General features: G+C 40.1%; 1 protein-coding gene across 1 annotated transcript; it reads left to right on the forward strand.

Moving 5' to 3' along the window:
* The first annotated feature begins 325 nt into the window (after window positions 1-325).
* Window positions 326-15,039, forward strand: cfap298 (cilia and flagella associated protein 298). Its single transcript, XM_043685780.2, has 8 exons — window positions 326-444; window positions 2,498-2,638; window positions 4,311-4,478; window positions 6,051-6,118; window positions 8,976-9,134; window positions 9,435-9,566; window positions 13,015-13,110; window positions 14,592-15,039. Exons 2-8 carry the CDS (start codon window positions 2,500-2,502, stop codon window positions 14,703-14,705), a joined length of 876 nt encoding a protein of 291 aa, XP_043541715.2. The 5' UTR covers window positions 326-444; window positions 2,498-2,499; the 3' UTR covers window positions 14,706-15,039.
* The last annotated feature ends 639 nt before the right edge of the window (window positions 15,040-15,678 follow it).

A 15,678-nucleotide genomic window follows, 5' to 3' on the forward strand; every position in this document is an offset into this window, starting at 1 on the left:
TGGGAGCGAGGGAAAGAGTGAGTGTGTGAGTGTGACGGAGTATATGTCTGAGAGATGTCTGTGACATTAATCCCAAAGCCCACGTTTTTTTTCAGGCAGCAGCTCCCATCCCTGGTGCTATGATAACGGAGGAAATTCCTCAAAGATCAGAGGGAAGGCAGGTGCAGTGAAAGGGGCGGGGATTGAGGCGGGGCAATGTATGTGGGCGGGGCCTGAACTGGGGCAACGAATATGGGCGGGGCCATGTCCGTCGGGGACGAGGCGGGATGTTGCGGAGCCACACCTGGATCAAGGGGCGTGGCACGGACGAGCATGCGCATCTACGTGACCTTTCACCGCAAGTCCTTCCGGGGTGCGGAGCGTGGTTTGTTGTCGCGATTGCTGTTCCATTTGAAAAGTTTCCGAACAGACGTTTATCGAAGAATAGTGAGATTGATTTGTGAGGTGAGATCGGTATTGTTATCAATTTAGGTGTTTGTAGCTGCTGCAAGTTGGAGCGGCACGTTGTCAGCATTGTTGTTGTCACCATGGAAACGCCTGAGCGCCAGCTCCTTCCCTCTTTACTGGTTGCTGAAGAGTCACTGAGGTCTGCAGCAGAACAAAGTACAGCACAGGAACAGGCCCTTCCCCCATCAAACCCATAGTCTCACATGATACCTTTCTAAACTAAAAAGATACATTTTGCTATTCATATTAATTCTGTCAAGAAGCCTCTTCAAAGTTGCTGTGTTATCTGTTCCTCTGGCAGTGTATTACAGGCTGTTACCACGTCTGTAATATAAATGCCCTTCTGCCCATCGTGTTGGTGCTGGTCAAAAACAAACACCTAAATACTCTAATGCCGTTTTCCAGCACTTAGCCCATTCCTGGTGAAGGGCTTTTGCCCGAAACGTCGATTTTCCCGCTGCCTGACCTGCTGTGCTTTTCCAGCACCATGCTCTCGACCCTAATCTCCAGCATCTGCAGTCCTCACTTTTGCCATACCCTTATATGTCTTGGCATTGCAAATGCACATTCAAATACTTCTAAACTGTTTTGAGGTTTTCTGCTTCCACCACCCTTACAGACAGTGAGTTCTAGATTCCTACAAATATTTGTCCTGACAGCCCCTTTAAACCTCCTGCACATTATCTTAAATCTATATCCCTGGTCATTTGACTTGTCCACCAAGAGAATTTTCTGCTCACCCTGTCTATATCTCTAACAATTTTATAATCTCAATCTCTTCTGTTCCAAGAAAAACAATCCCAGCCAATCCAACCTCTCTTAGTAACTAAAACTCTCCAGATCAGGCAACATCCTAGTAAATCCCCTCTCCCCCCTTCCAGTGCAATCATATCCTTCTTAGAACTGCATACAATATTCTAGCAGTGGCTTAACCAACACTTCATATATTTCCTTGCTCTTAAACTCTCTGTCTCAACTAATAAATGCAAATATTCCCATATGCCGCCGTCAGCACTTTTTTTATCTATTTGTCCTGCTACCTTTAGGGAGCAGTGGACATGCACAGCAAAGTTCCTCCGATCCCCTCTACTTCCTAGGGTCCTGCCATTCATCAAGCATTCCCTCATTTGTCCTGCCCAAGTGCACCATTTCACACTTACCCAGATTGAAGTCCATTTGTCAATGATCAGGCCATGGATGTCTCCTGTAATCTAAGCTTATCCTCACTATTTACACAACCTCCTCCAATTTCCATATCATCCATAAACTTACTGATCAACCCTTCTGTCATTTATATATACCAACAACAGCAAGGGCCCCACAGACAGGCTTCTAGTCACAAAAGTACCCTCAACCCTCATTGTCTATTTCCTGCCACTCAGGATGCAATTAATTATATTTACATGTGTATTCAATTTTATCCATCACAATGGAGGTTCCTGATTGGCTTATCATTATTCAACCTGCAACAGCCTAGCCAAAGACTTTTCCAAGTGGTCTTCAGAATACATTTAACAAATGTATTCACCCAAGGTTTCAAAATTCAGAGTCAATTAAGGCATATTGGTTGGGAAAAATTTACTGCATGTGGTGGTACAGTGGTTAGCACTGCTGCCTTGGGTGACTGTCTTGTGTGGAGTTTGGATGTTCTCCCTGTGTCTGTCGGTTTATACTGGGTGCTCCAGTTTCTTCCCATAGTCCAAAGATGTGCAAGTTAAGTGGATTGGTCATGAGAGATTGCCATAGTGTGCAGGGACATGTAGGCTAGATGTATTGGTCATGGTAAATGTAGGGTTACAGGGATAGGGTGAAGGGATAGGTGGGATGCTCTTCAATGGGCCGCATGGTCTCTTTCCATACTGTAGGGATTCTGTGATGTTCTCATAATTCCTCTTTGCTTCAAAGTTATGGTGATGGGGTATGGGGAAGATGATACTTGACACCAAATGATGGTGTAAAGGGCATATTAAATTCGTGATTGAACAGGAAGTATTTTCACAATTTTGCTATTTATGAAACTGGAATTCTGAAGATTATTGTTTTACCACAGCTATGGTTCAGTTACACATCAAGCAAGGTAGCGAGAGCCAGTTTTTACTTGATACTACAGTAGATATTGCAGTGGAGGACCTAACCAAGCAAGTAGCTGCCATTTACAATGGAAGGCTTAAGATTGACCGGATCTGTACAGGTGCGTATCACATCATTCTTGCAACTGTCAAATGTATTGGTAATTTAGCAAGAATAGTCTTGATGGGCAGCAGATACCTCTGACATATGCTGCAGTATTCACAAGAATCTCTTTGAGCATTATTATAAATTATGTATGACTGTTGTTCCAAACAGTTTAATTTATTTTCTGTCTGTTTTCTTTTCCTGATGAACCATCATGGCTTGAATACAATTCCACATGTACCAGCCATTTTTTGGCATTTTGCCTTTGGCATGAGTATTGCTTGATTGTTTTACCACAAGAGCTATACATCTGAAGACAATCTTTGCCTTATTCAATGTGCATACACATACAGTCACTCCAGTACAATCAATGTGGATTGCCTATGTATTATTTTTATCTCCTTCCCAGCCTAAGAAAGTGCAAGCTTAACTGTGGAACCTTACTGCCTCCTTTCTGAAAGCATTTAATTCAACATATACAGCCAATTAAAAATGGAGCTTTATTGCTCTGTATAATTTTGTTCTGCACTTAATGGGGACCACAAATGAGTTGTCTCAGATAATAAATATTGAGGTGTGAAATTGATCACCCAAGTAGAACTGATGCTATAATCCAAGTCTTTAATTCTAATTCTTGTCTTGTTGCACTGGATGAATCTAAGGCATCACTTTTATGTAGAATCTGAACAGCTGTATTCAACACGTGGCTTACTTTCTTGTTTGTAATAAATGCAAATAACATGTCGACCCTCTGATTAGCTGAAGAAAATACTCAGAAAATCCCTGTTGATTTCTGTGTTGGTGCTGAGTTAACTTGTCTTGTAGGAAGTAGTAGTAAAAGACTTATGCTGGTTTAGCACAATTTGTTACCTCAGTACGTCCTAAAAGATCTCTAAGCAGGTTTAGTACAGTAAGCAATAAGACTTGATACTTACTCACTATTCCAATTACTCTATATTAGCTATAACCTGTTATTTGAAATTGCACCAGTTGTGGTCTGTGGATATCATTTAATTCCCCAAGTTGATTTGCAATTTAAAAACAAAACAGATATGCAAGTATGTGTGAATCAATCGTGGGTGAAAGAATTGGCACCTGTGGAAGGGAAAGCTCTTTGTGAGTATCCATAGTAGCAGAGACTCACATTTTTTTGTTCACCCCTACCCCCACCCCCCTCCCCCCCCACCAAAAATTGAATGCTTGTGTGGCTCCATGCCAGGGCTAGAACAGTTTTGTGCTGTCATGAATGTTGGTATGTTGGTAAAGAACTCTCCTTTTGACAAAGGCTAGGCAACGTCACACTTCATTTCACCAATATAATCAGGTACTGATGAGCTGCTAACTGTACTTCAAACATTAACAACATGATTTACAAGAAGGAAGGGTCCTGAACAACTACCTGCAGCATATGAATCTTCTCAGTTTGGCTGGGATCTCCCAGGTATACCACATTTGTAGAAACTATCTTGCCTTGGAATCTGCTGCATTGGCAGCTTTCACAGTAGCCCCCGTTCATTGGACATTGATCCCACAACTTTCTGACCTAGTGTGTCTGTGTTACTTTGAAGCAATATCTGACACCAGCAGTACACCATCTATGCAAGGGAAGAGTAATTTCCTTTTTAATGTTACTTTTAAATCAGTATAGTTTCTTTTTATAAGCTTTTGGACAATGTTTTATTTTGCAGAAATATGTGAACTGGCAGAGCATGGTATCTTTCTCCCTATTAATATGCAAGGATTGACAGATGAGCAAATAGAGGAACTGAAACTAAAGGATGAGTGGGCAGAAAAATGTATACCAAGTGGAGGGTTTGAATTTAAAAAGGACGAAATTGGACGGAGAAATGGACGTGGTAAGAAAGCCTGGTCTTTTAGCACCCGAATACAACTTTTGGAAGCTTTTGCTATTGCATATGTTAAACTGAGGCTGAGAAGACTCTTTACAAATAGAAAAGATGGAATAACTGCAAATAAGCAATCATACACAATATTCTTGTTTTAAGTAAATGTTACAATTTCTAGATCCAGAATGAATGGAAAATAGCAAATTCTCAGTTTGTAAGTTAGCTTGCTGAGCTTGAAGGTTTGTTTTCAGATGTTTTGCAACCATACATGGTAACATCATCAATGAGTCTCTGGTGAAGCGCGAGTGGTATGTCCTGCCTCTCTATTTATAGGTCTTGGTTTCTTAGGGTGGGTGATGTAATTTCCGATTTTGTTTTTTCTTAGGGGAAGGTAGATAGAGTCTAAATTGATGGGTTTATTGATGGAATTCTGGTTAGAACGCCATGTCTCTAAGATTCTCATGTGTGTCATTGTTTCACCTGTCCTAGGGTGTGTGTGTGTTGTCCCAGTCAAAGTGGTGACCTTCTTTGTCTGTATGTGTAGAAACTAGTGATAGTGCGTCGTGTCTTTTGTCCAATGTAGTGTTTTTTACAGTTCTTGCATGGCATTTTGTAAATGATGTTAGTTTTGCTGGTGGTATCTAATGGATCCTTTAGGTTCATTAGTCACTGTTAAGTGTGTTGAGAGGTTTGTGGGCTACCATGATGCCAAGGGGTCTGAGTAGCCTGGAAGTCATTTCTGATATGTCTTAGATGTAAAGTAATGTGGCAATAGTTCTTGGTTGCATTGTGTCTGCGTTGCGTTTGGGTTTGTTTCTGAGGAATCGGCGAATTGTCTATTTTGGGTACCCATTTTTCTTGAAAACGTTGTATAGATATTTTTCTTCTGCTTGTTGTAGTTCTTGGGTGCTGCAGTGTGATGCAGCTCATTGAAATAATGTCTTGATGCAGCTCCGTAAAAAACACTACATCAGACAAACTAACAGGAAACCTGCCACCAGGACACATGAACACCAACTGGCCACCAAAAGACACGACCCACAATCACTGGTTTCTATCCATACGGACAAAGAAGAGCACCTCTTTGACTGGGATAACACACACATTCTAGGACAGGCGAAACAAAGACATGCACGAGAGTTCTTAGAGACATGGCATTCTAACCAGATCTCCATCAATAAACACATCGATTTAGACCCTATCTATCTTCCCCTGAGAAAAAAAGAACTGGAAATGACATCACCCACCTTATGAAGCCAAGACCTATAAATAGAGAGGCAAGACATACCACCAGCACTTTACCAGAGATTTTCATTGATGATGTTACCGAGTATGGTAATGAAACATCTGAAAACAAACCTTCAAGCTCAGCGAAATAACTTACATACGTATCATCAACCTGAGCTACAAATCTCAAAAATCACTAATAGCAAATTCTTTTTCAGCACTGCTTGATTGTCAAGCTGATATATACTATATGGTAGTGGAATTGAAGTGCTTTCTTAAGGATGAAGAATTATGCAAAGTGATGTGAAATTAGTTTGAAAATGTACCTGCTAAGCTTTCTATTCTGTATTTCAGCTCCCAATGAATCAATGAAAAACGTCTTGAAAAGAATGGTAGAAGAAGCTAAAGCATTGATTTCAAAGGTACTAGAAAAGAGAGAAAAAAACATTTTATTTTATTATGCTTTTCCCGGACAACCAAAAATTGAGGTGTAATCACTATTCTGTTGTAGGGGAGTAGAGCAGCTAATTTTAGGCCCAGCAAGGTCCCAAAACAGAAATGAAAAAAATGATTGGATAAGTGTTTGAGGGGTAGTAATTTACCAAGGCACCAGAAGAACTCCTATTCTCAAATGTCTCTTAGGATCATTTAACACCACTTAGGAGAGCAGGTCAGACCTCGATTTAACATTTCATTTAAAAGAAGTCAGCACTGATATTAGGAATAAGGAAGTTAAAAAAAGTTTGCATTGTTTAGTTTTGCTTGTCAGCTGCAGCTTAATGTATAATATTGTTGCCACTGATCATTCGATCCTGGGTTCAAATCCCACCCTAGAACTTGACTGTAAATCAACGTTGGCATTCCAGTGGAGCATGAATGGAGTACCACACAAATGCTTTATCATTCCAATTATTTTTGTGACTAAACCAATGTATCATTAATTTTAAGATGTGTTGAAGCATTGATGGCAATAAAGTATGAAATGAGAAAACTCCTATTTGCTGGAATCTATTGGTTATTTTAATCTTGTTCGATATCTTAGAGAATTGATCCTTTAACATTTTGTGAAGTTAATCTTTGAACTTTTTCAAATTGTGAAACAATAGACTTTTCAATATAAATAGGTTTTTTTTGAAGAATTGAGACAGGAGTGCGCAGCATGTCTTTTAGTTTTTTTTGTGCAAAGACATAGAGGACCATAATGAGTTGTGTGTGATGGACCTTCGGGTAATGTTTTTTAAAAAAACAGTAGGTAATTTACATAGAATGTATTAATGTGGGCAAAATAAAGTGTATAAAGAAGCTTGAGTTTTTATTGTTCTTCAGAGTTCAAAAGGTATCTCTGATTCAGATTCAATTGATCCCTTGTTCTAGGTATCACTAATAGCAACATAATATTGCTTGCATTCATTTAATATATTGTGAACCATAGAAGTAAGGAGGCTGAATGCTAACAAAAGTCTAACAAAAATTGCCTCATTGTTTACTTGGCTATCAATCTTCAGAATATTCTTCTAGTACCACTTCATTTAAAATCTTTTCATCCGTTGACTGGAGCAGGAATCTTTCAGCAATTTCTTCTCTCATTTTATGGGAGTTGCAGGTATACAGGACATTGGTTAGGCCACTTTTGGTATACTCTTCAATTCTGGTCTCATTGCTTTAGGAAAGATATTGTTAAACTTGAAAGGATCCAGAAAAGATTTACAAGGATATTGCTGGGATTGGAGAGTTTGAGCTAAAGGGAGAGACTGAGTAGGACGGGGCTATTTTCCCTGGATGCTGAGGGAAAGTTTATAAAAGCATGAGGGGTATGAATAGGGTGAAGAGCCAAGGTCTTTTCCCCAGAATAGGAAAGTTCAAAACTAGAGGGCATGGGTTTGAGGTGAGGGAAAAGATTGAAAAGGGACCCAAGAAGCAACTTCTTCACAAATAGGTATGTGCATGGAATGAGCTGCCAGAGGAAGTGGTGGAAGCTGGTACAATTACAACACTTAAAAAAGCATCTAGATGGGTATATGGCTCAGAAGAGTTTAGAGAGATATTGGCCATTTGCTGGCAAATGGGAGTAGATTGATTTAGCACATCTGGTTGGCATGAGCGAGTTGGACTGAAGGGTCTGTTTCTGTGCTGTATGTCTGTGTGACACTGGAGTAGCACACCAAAAATCAAGTTTTGCTATTCCTGGAGTCGTCATAAAAGTTTAAAAAAATTTAAAAGTATATTAATTTTCCAATTTATCTGTCTCTTAGATCCAGTTAGATAGAATAGATCCAATTTCTATATTAAATGAGGATAATTATTTATTAAAAATAAACAGATTCTAACTACAGGGAAACAGTTAAGAGTCATCAACATGTAACCTCACTAATTAAAACTCTAACCTCTTGCACACAGACAATCACAGGTAAGAGGCAAAAAAAATGCCCTTTATGAGGGGAAGTGGTCTTTATTAATTAAGTTTGTTGAGATGATATTTTCTTTCTGATCAGGCTGCTGCTCTTCAATATTCCTTCTCCAGATACTTTCACTTGTTTGTAGGTGACACTGGGTGACTGGCTCACACTGATGAAGTTCTTTGACTTACCAATTGAAAGTCACAGCCTACAGAAGCTGGGAAGGGGAAACTGGTAATCTTCAGGCTTGACATGATTTTTACTCCAGAGGAAAACAGTTTCTTCTCCAGACATTTGATGGTTTTTGCACAACATTCCTGCCCCTAAGCTGGTTTGCTTGACTGGAGTCAGTCACATAGTTGTTGGCAGGTGGAATGCCTTTTTCATTAATAACTAGCCCACAGAGCACCAGCTGCTTGTTGTTAGCCGAAGCTCCATTATACACCCTCTTTGGCTCCAGTTTGTCTGCAAACCAACTTAAACAAGCAGCTGTCTAAACAGAACTTGCAACAAGTGTCAGGTTACTTGCATTTAAAAAGTGCAGCAGTCCTCCAGCAATCATTGGTTATTAAAATAGTCCTTTTCCCATTTCAGTCAGCAATCAATAATAAAGACCATACGTTTTCATTTCTTCTTTATCTGTTGAATTAGTTTAGTAAGTTTTAGAGTTGCTCTGGTGATTGCCTGGAGTTAAACTACTTTATTAAGTACATAATCCAAGCCTGACAACTCATGGAAATATAGGGTGTTGTAAGATTAACAATGATTCTTTATTTGGAAGCTTGATTCTTGCTTATCTGTTTTTATAATGGTAATGTTTAGTGAAAAATTCTTAACAAGAAATGCGATAAGTAAGTCAAGAGCTCTCCCTTTGTATTTTTAGAAACAAGTTCAGGCCAATGTATGTGTAACAATGGAGATGGTGAAGGATGCACTTGACCAGTTGCGAGGAGCTGTTATGATTGTTTATCCCATGGGGCTGCCACCACATGATCCAATCCGAGAAGAATTTGAAGGGAAAGAAGAACTTTCAGGATTACAAGTAAGTAGAAAACAACACGATTAACAATGGAATCCAACAATCGTTGCAATTCAGGTTAATCCATATCAATTACTCAGTTCATCACTGTAGGTTCTGAGGAAGGTTCACCATCACCTGAAACATTACCTCTGATTTCTTGTCACGGATGCTGACAGACCTGCTGAGCTTTTCCAGCAACTTCTGTTTTTGTCACCATTGAACTTGCTTTGGATCCATGAGAATGAATAAAGTTGTATTTTCCTTACCGATTCAGTAAAATGTGGGTGAGCAACTCTTTAATTCTTTGATGTTATTTTGCAGGCTGGGAAATTGGTGACTGAGGAGGCCGAGGCTCAGCTGTGGTGGGCAGGAAAAGAGTTGCAGAGAAGCAAGAAACTTTCAGACTATATAGGCAAAAACGAGAAAACTAAAATCATTGTAAAGATACAAAAAGTAAGTCCATGGTTAAAACAATGTTTCATACCTGTCCAGACAAGGATTGAAAGAGTTAGATTTAGGATATGCAGTCTAAACTTGTTTTGGTTTTCCTTTGCCTTTGGAAGTTTGAGTAGTGATATAATGGAGGTGTTTAAAATAGAAATGCAGATAAACTGTTTCCTCTGCTGAGCATCTAAACCACCAAATCTAACGTATAACAAAGAACTGAAAATCACAAACAGAAATTGCTAGAGAAACTCAGCAGGACTGACAACATCTATGCAGAGAAAGCAGAGTTAACATTTCAAGTCGAATGACTGTTATTTAGAACAGAAGTGGACTTGAAACGTTAACTCTGCTTTTCTATCGATAGATGTTGCCGGATCTGCTGAGTTCTCCAGCAGTTTTTGTTTTTACAACAATTCTATTTTTTTTTTAATTCATTCGTGGAGTGTGGGTATTGCTGCCTAGGTCAGTATCGGTTACCTTGGTTACCTTTAAAAAGGTGCTAAGCAAAGTGAGGACTGCAGATGGTGGAAACCAGAGCTTAGATCAGAGTGGTGCTGGAAACGCACAGCAGGTCAGGCAGCATACGAGGAGCCGGAAAATCGACGTTTCAGGCAAAAGCCCTTCATCTGGGGGGTTGTGTGTGTACTGGGGAGAAGGTAGCAAAGAGTACAATAGGTGAATGGGGGTGGGGATGGAGGTGATAGGTCAGAGGGGAGGGTGGAGTGGATAGGTGGGAAGCGAAATTGGCAGGGAGGACAGTGCAGAGCTGGAAGGTTGGAACCGGGGTAAGGTAGGGCGAGGGGAAATGAGGAAACTGGTGAAGTCCACATTGATGCCCTGGGGTTGAAGTGTTCCGAGTTGGAAGATGAGGCGTTCTTCCTCCAGGCGTCGGGTGGTGAGGGAGGAGGGGTGGAATTTGAGGGCAGAGTGCAGGATGTGGATAAGACGCATTGGAGGGCATCTTCAATCACGTGGGAAGGGAAATTGCTATCCCTAAAGAAGGAGGCCATCTGGTGTGTTCTGTGGTGGAACTGGTCCTCCTGGGAGCAGATACGGTGGAGGCGGAGGAATTGGGAATACGGGATAGCATTTTTGCAGGAGGTAGGGTGGGAAGAGGTGTAATCCAGGTAGCTGTGGGAGTCGGTGGGTTTGTAAAAAAATATCAAGTGTCAAGTCGGTCGACGACATGGTCATCAAACCAGCAGATAAAGAAGGAGCCATTGTCATTCAGGCTACAAGGACAACTGAACAACCCAGAACACTACAGGCAGCTACTGGCCAATCCGACCAAAGAGCATACCCGTGAGCTAAAATCATTGATCAGGACTTTTGATCCAGTCCTTCAGAGTAAGCTACACGCTCTCATCCCATATACTTCTCACATAGGGGACTTCTAATGTCTTCTGACGATACACAAAGCCAACACAGCTGGTCGTCCCGTCGTGTCAGGCAATGGGATCCTGTGTGAGAATCTCTGGCTGTCTCAAGGGCTTCTTGAAACCCACCTCACCCTAATATGTCAACATTTTCATGCACAAGTTTGAGCAAGACTTCTTTGCTGCACAGGAACTCCAACCAATACTGTACACCACATATATTGATCACATTTTCTTCCTCTGGACCCAGGGCAAGGAGTCACTGAAACAAATACACAGTGATATAAACAAGTTTCAAACCACCATCCGTCTTACCATGGACCATTCTTTAGTGTCTGTCTCATTTTTGGACACATGCAGCTCCAACAAGGATGGGCAACTCAGTACCTCAATCTACCGCAAACCCACGGATAACGGAATGATGCTGCACTTCTCGAGCTTTCACCCTAAACATATTAAAACAGCCATCCCCTACGGACAAGCCTTACCTATACACAGGATTTGCTCAGATGAGGAGGAATGTGACAGACACCTGAAGGTGCTCAAGGCTGCCCTCATAAGAACAGAGTACGATGCTCAACTCATCGAGCGCCAGTTCTGACGTGCCACAGCGAGAAACCATAATGACCTCCTCGAGACAGACACGGGATGCGACCGATAGGGTAACCTTCGTTGTCCAGTACTTCCCGGGAGCAGAGAAACTACGCCATGTTCTTCGCAACCTGCAACACACTATTGATGAGGATGAGCACCTCACCAAGACCTTCCCTATGCCTCCACCTCTCGCCTTTAAACAACCGTCAAACCTTAACCAGATCAATATTCACGGCAAACTGCCCAGCCTTCAGGACAACATCAACCATAACACCATACAGCCCTATCATGGCAACCACTGCAAGACATGTCAGAGTGTCGACATGGATACCACCATTACACGTGAGGACACCACCCACCATGTATGCGACAGATACTCGTGCGAGTCGGCCAACGTTGTCTATCCCATACGCTGCAGGCAAGGATGTCCTGAGGCATGGTACATTGGCAAGACCAAGCAGACACTATGACAACAGATTAATAGACACTGCGCAGCAATCGCCAGACATTTGGGGAACACTTCAGCGGTCACGGACATTCGGCCTCAGATCTTCGGGTGACCATCCTCTAAGATGGACTTTGGGATACGCAACAACGCAGTGTCGCTGAGCAGATGGGGGATATCCAAGTTGGGTACCCATGAGAATGGTCTCAACCAGAACCTTGGGTTCATGTCATTCTACAGGTGACCCACCACAGTGTGTGTATACACACACACATTCTCACTCACTGTCTCACACTCACTCATGCTCTCTGTCAAACACGTACACCTCCCACACACCCATGCCCACAGACTCTCTGAGGCTTATACTTTGTCACACTCATGCACACACTCTATCAAGCACGCACACATACAAACACACACTCTCACGTGCACTCACATGCACGCACTCACATGCACACACTCACTCTCTCATGCATACCCGCACACATATCAGTTTATGGGTGAATTTGCATTTGCAGAATTGTATTTGCAGATACATTCTATTTTGCTCAAAAAGCACACAATCTGCAGGCAGTCAAGCCGTGTAACATCTTATACATTCCTACTTTGGAAATAGAACCAGTCTGACTCAAGATTGGGATACAGACAAACTCTGATCTCACACCTTTAATGCATTGCCTGAGCAGAGATGTCTTTTTTTTTAATAAAACTTTGTTATCTCGAGAATGTGACTTAAAAGTAATTCTGGGATTTTCATATTAATGAATTGAAACTTGCAACCCCTTCTAAAAGATAAAAGACTTAACAGCAATCTAGGCTTATTCAATATATTGTTTCAATTGCATGACACTGCAATCTTTTGCTATAAATTCTGTGTATTATGATCCTGCTCCACAGCTACCTGATGAAGGATCAGCGCTTAAAAAGCTAGTGCTTCCAAATAAACCTGTTGGACTATAACCTGGTGTTGTCTGATGTTTAGCTTCATTCAACTTTAGTAAGTGCAGTTAAAACTTTGTGGATTGGTTTTTATTCACAGCGAGGTCAGGGAGCTCCAGCGAGAGAGCCAATTGTCAGTGAGGATGAACAGAAGAAAATGATGATGTACTATTACAAACGACAAGAAGAACTCAAGGTACAAAAATTTACCTAATTTTCTTGAAATATTATTATTTATGTAATGTGCAGATTTAGATTCAACTCTGGAAAATAAGATTTCAAAAGACATTAAGTTACATGAAAACACTTTGACCTAAGCCCACAATGTCCATATCTTCGTGTGGAAAAGGAAATGTATAATTCAAAAGAAATAAATGCCTCCATATAACTAAGAAGCTTATAATTCATATTGTGCTGGCAATATTAATGATTCTTTACTGACTTTTGACCTCTAATACAATGTTGTTTCTTTATGATCTTGATCAAGTACAGTCACATAATAGATAGTTATCCATGTCGAACCTTGGGCATCACTCTCTATAGGAGAGAACTATTGATTTTTATAGTTTAAGGAGCATCACTGCACATCAAGTGTGACACAAACCTGCTTGAGCTTCTACAGCTGACACAGGGATTGAACCTTGGTGTTTGTATCACTCAATGCCAAACTCACCATCTAGTCAGCTGAACAGAGCTTTCAACAGGTTAATGTAGAAAATCTGTTTATGTGCACAGAAACATAATTACACCTCTCAGATGCTGGCAGTTCTTGTGTCCAAATAGAATTAGAGTTTATGATCAATTTTTAAATAGAGGCTTTTACTAAAGAATGTTTTAAGATACCATTGCTATTGAACAAGCTTTCTCTAAAATATCGCTGAAAAGGTGTAATCATTCACCCCTTCCTAATGGCAAAATGCACCATGCCTAACCACAGATGTGAGGACAGTGAAGGCTTCTGTACTGATCTGCACCGAGTTGGCTCACAGCAGTTATGGGACCATTATGTTTACCTTTAGTATCTCAGATTGTGGATATTGATAAGGCAGTACAATTACACTTGGCTTCTATTCTTCCTAATTGTAATCCATATATCTACCTTTGGCCCATACCCTTTAGTACTTTTGCTTAACAAAAGTTTATCTCAGATTTAAAATTAACAATTGAACCTACATCCACTGCCAATTATGGAAGAGTGTTCCAAACATCTATCATCCTTTGTGTGTAGAAGTGCTTAGTAATATCTCTCCTGAATGATCTGGCCCTAATTCTCAGACTATGCTGCTAGTTGTAGAATCCCCAAACATTGGAAATATTTTATCTTTTAACCACCCTGTCTATACTTGTTAATGTCATGAAATTTCAATCACATATTTCATGAGCATTCTAGAATTGTCAAATATAATCTACAAACCTAAAAATTCCTTAAAGAAATCAAAGAAGACTCCCAGTTCCAAAATTTACTTATTTTGAAGGTAATAATTTTCTGTCAAACTTTAGTGCATCTCCTTCTTAACAAAGAGTTAGGTTTACATTTAGCCATTTAACAACTCATAAATGCTTCTGCATTTTTATTCAACATTTCAGAAATAATTTTCTGTTGGTTAGAAATAAACATTTAACAATGCGCTTGCTTTTGGGTAAAATGCTAACCTTGCTTTGTTATTCCTTTCTCAGAAACTTGATGAAAATGATGACGAATCGTATCTTGACTCAGATTGGTCGGACAGGCATGCTCTAAAAAGGCAGTTTCAGGGTGTGAAGGACATAAAATGGGGCCCCAGAAAATAATGATACACAATTCCTGGTACATATTTTTTAGATTTCTATCCTTAACATTACACAAGAACACTGTACCTTCTATTATAAAGTACTTTGGCAAACATAACATTAAGTAAAGAATCATCAGTTGCCCAGTGAAATTGCCTCTGCTTTATGATTTCAGGCTTGTTTTTATATTAATTGTTCAACTTCTGAAACAAATAGAAAAGTTTGGATAGCCTGTAGCATTTTAATGACTGTGAATGATATGTGGCAAAAGAAGATCTGTCGCCCAACATTACATTTTGTGTTTAGAAGTTAGAATACTATTTGTACAAATGTTAAATAAATATTTATTTTCCAAGTTGTGTGATGTTTATGTTGTCCTATTTTCCACATGATTCATCACGGGATTCATGCAATTAGGCAAATATGCTCAGATTTTGCATTCACAATATGCTGGGACTCTTGGTGCTCGATGTTGTTATCATGTAATTTGAAGATTAGTTTCCAGTCTTTGCACAAATGTGGAAATCCAGAAGTTACAGTGCAAGTAAAAGTACTGCTCCTAGGCTGTGCCAATACCATATAGTGAAATTTAATTTCAGTGCCAAACTTTAGAATCTTTCATAAGTTGCACAGTTTGCACTAAACACCCAGAAATATTTAGTGCTGGTGTATTCAGGTGCCAGTAAATTTTTAAATTTCCTTCAATCCTAGTTGCTGTCAGAAAATCACTCTAGCCTAGAAAATTTAAGTTTACAAATAGTGATTCTCATTCCTTCAAACTGCATTTTATTAGCATTGGAGACTTTTAAAAACTTTACTGTCATTTTTTTCCTCTCAATCCCAATTGTTATTTCACGTTCTGTACCTGAAATCAAAATTACAGTTCCTGGTTTACATTTCCTGATTTAGAGACTCTGTGAGGGTTCTTCAATATTTTTGAAGAGCTGTACTTGTTTGCTATGCTTACACACACCATAGTGTAAGTACCCCAGAT

This window comes from Chiloscyllium plagiosum, unplaced genomic scaffold, assembly GCF_037043375.1.
Source record: "Chiloscyllium plagiosum isolate Xiang-an unplaced genomic scaffold, Cpla_swu_hap1 HiC_scaffold_12, whole genome shotgun sequence".
NCBI lineage: Eukaryota > Metazoa > Chordata > Chondrichthyes > Orectolobiformes > Hemiscylliidae > Chiloscyllium > Chiloscyllium plagiosum.

Excerpts from the sequence above, each read along its gene's own strand:
- cfap298 (XM_043685780.2), top strand. The coding sequence starts at position 2,500 with ATGGTTCAGTTACACATCAAGCAAGGTAGCGAGAGCCAGTTTTTACTT. Across the intron at positions 4,479-6,050 it reads TGGACGGAGAAATGGACGTG|CTCCCAATGAATCAATGAAA; the intron begins GTAAGAAAGCCT and ends TCTGTATTTCAG. Across the intron at positions 9,567-13,014 it reads TCATTGTAAAGATACAAAAA|CGAGGTCAGGGAGCTCCAGC; the intron begins GTAAGTCCATGG and ends TTTTATTCACAG.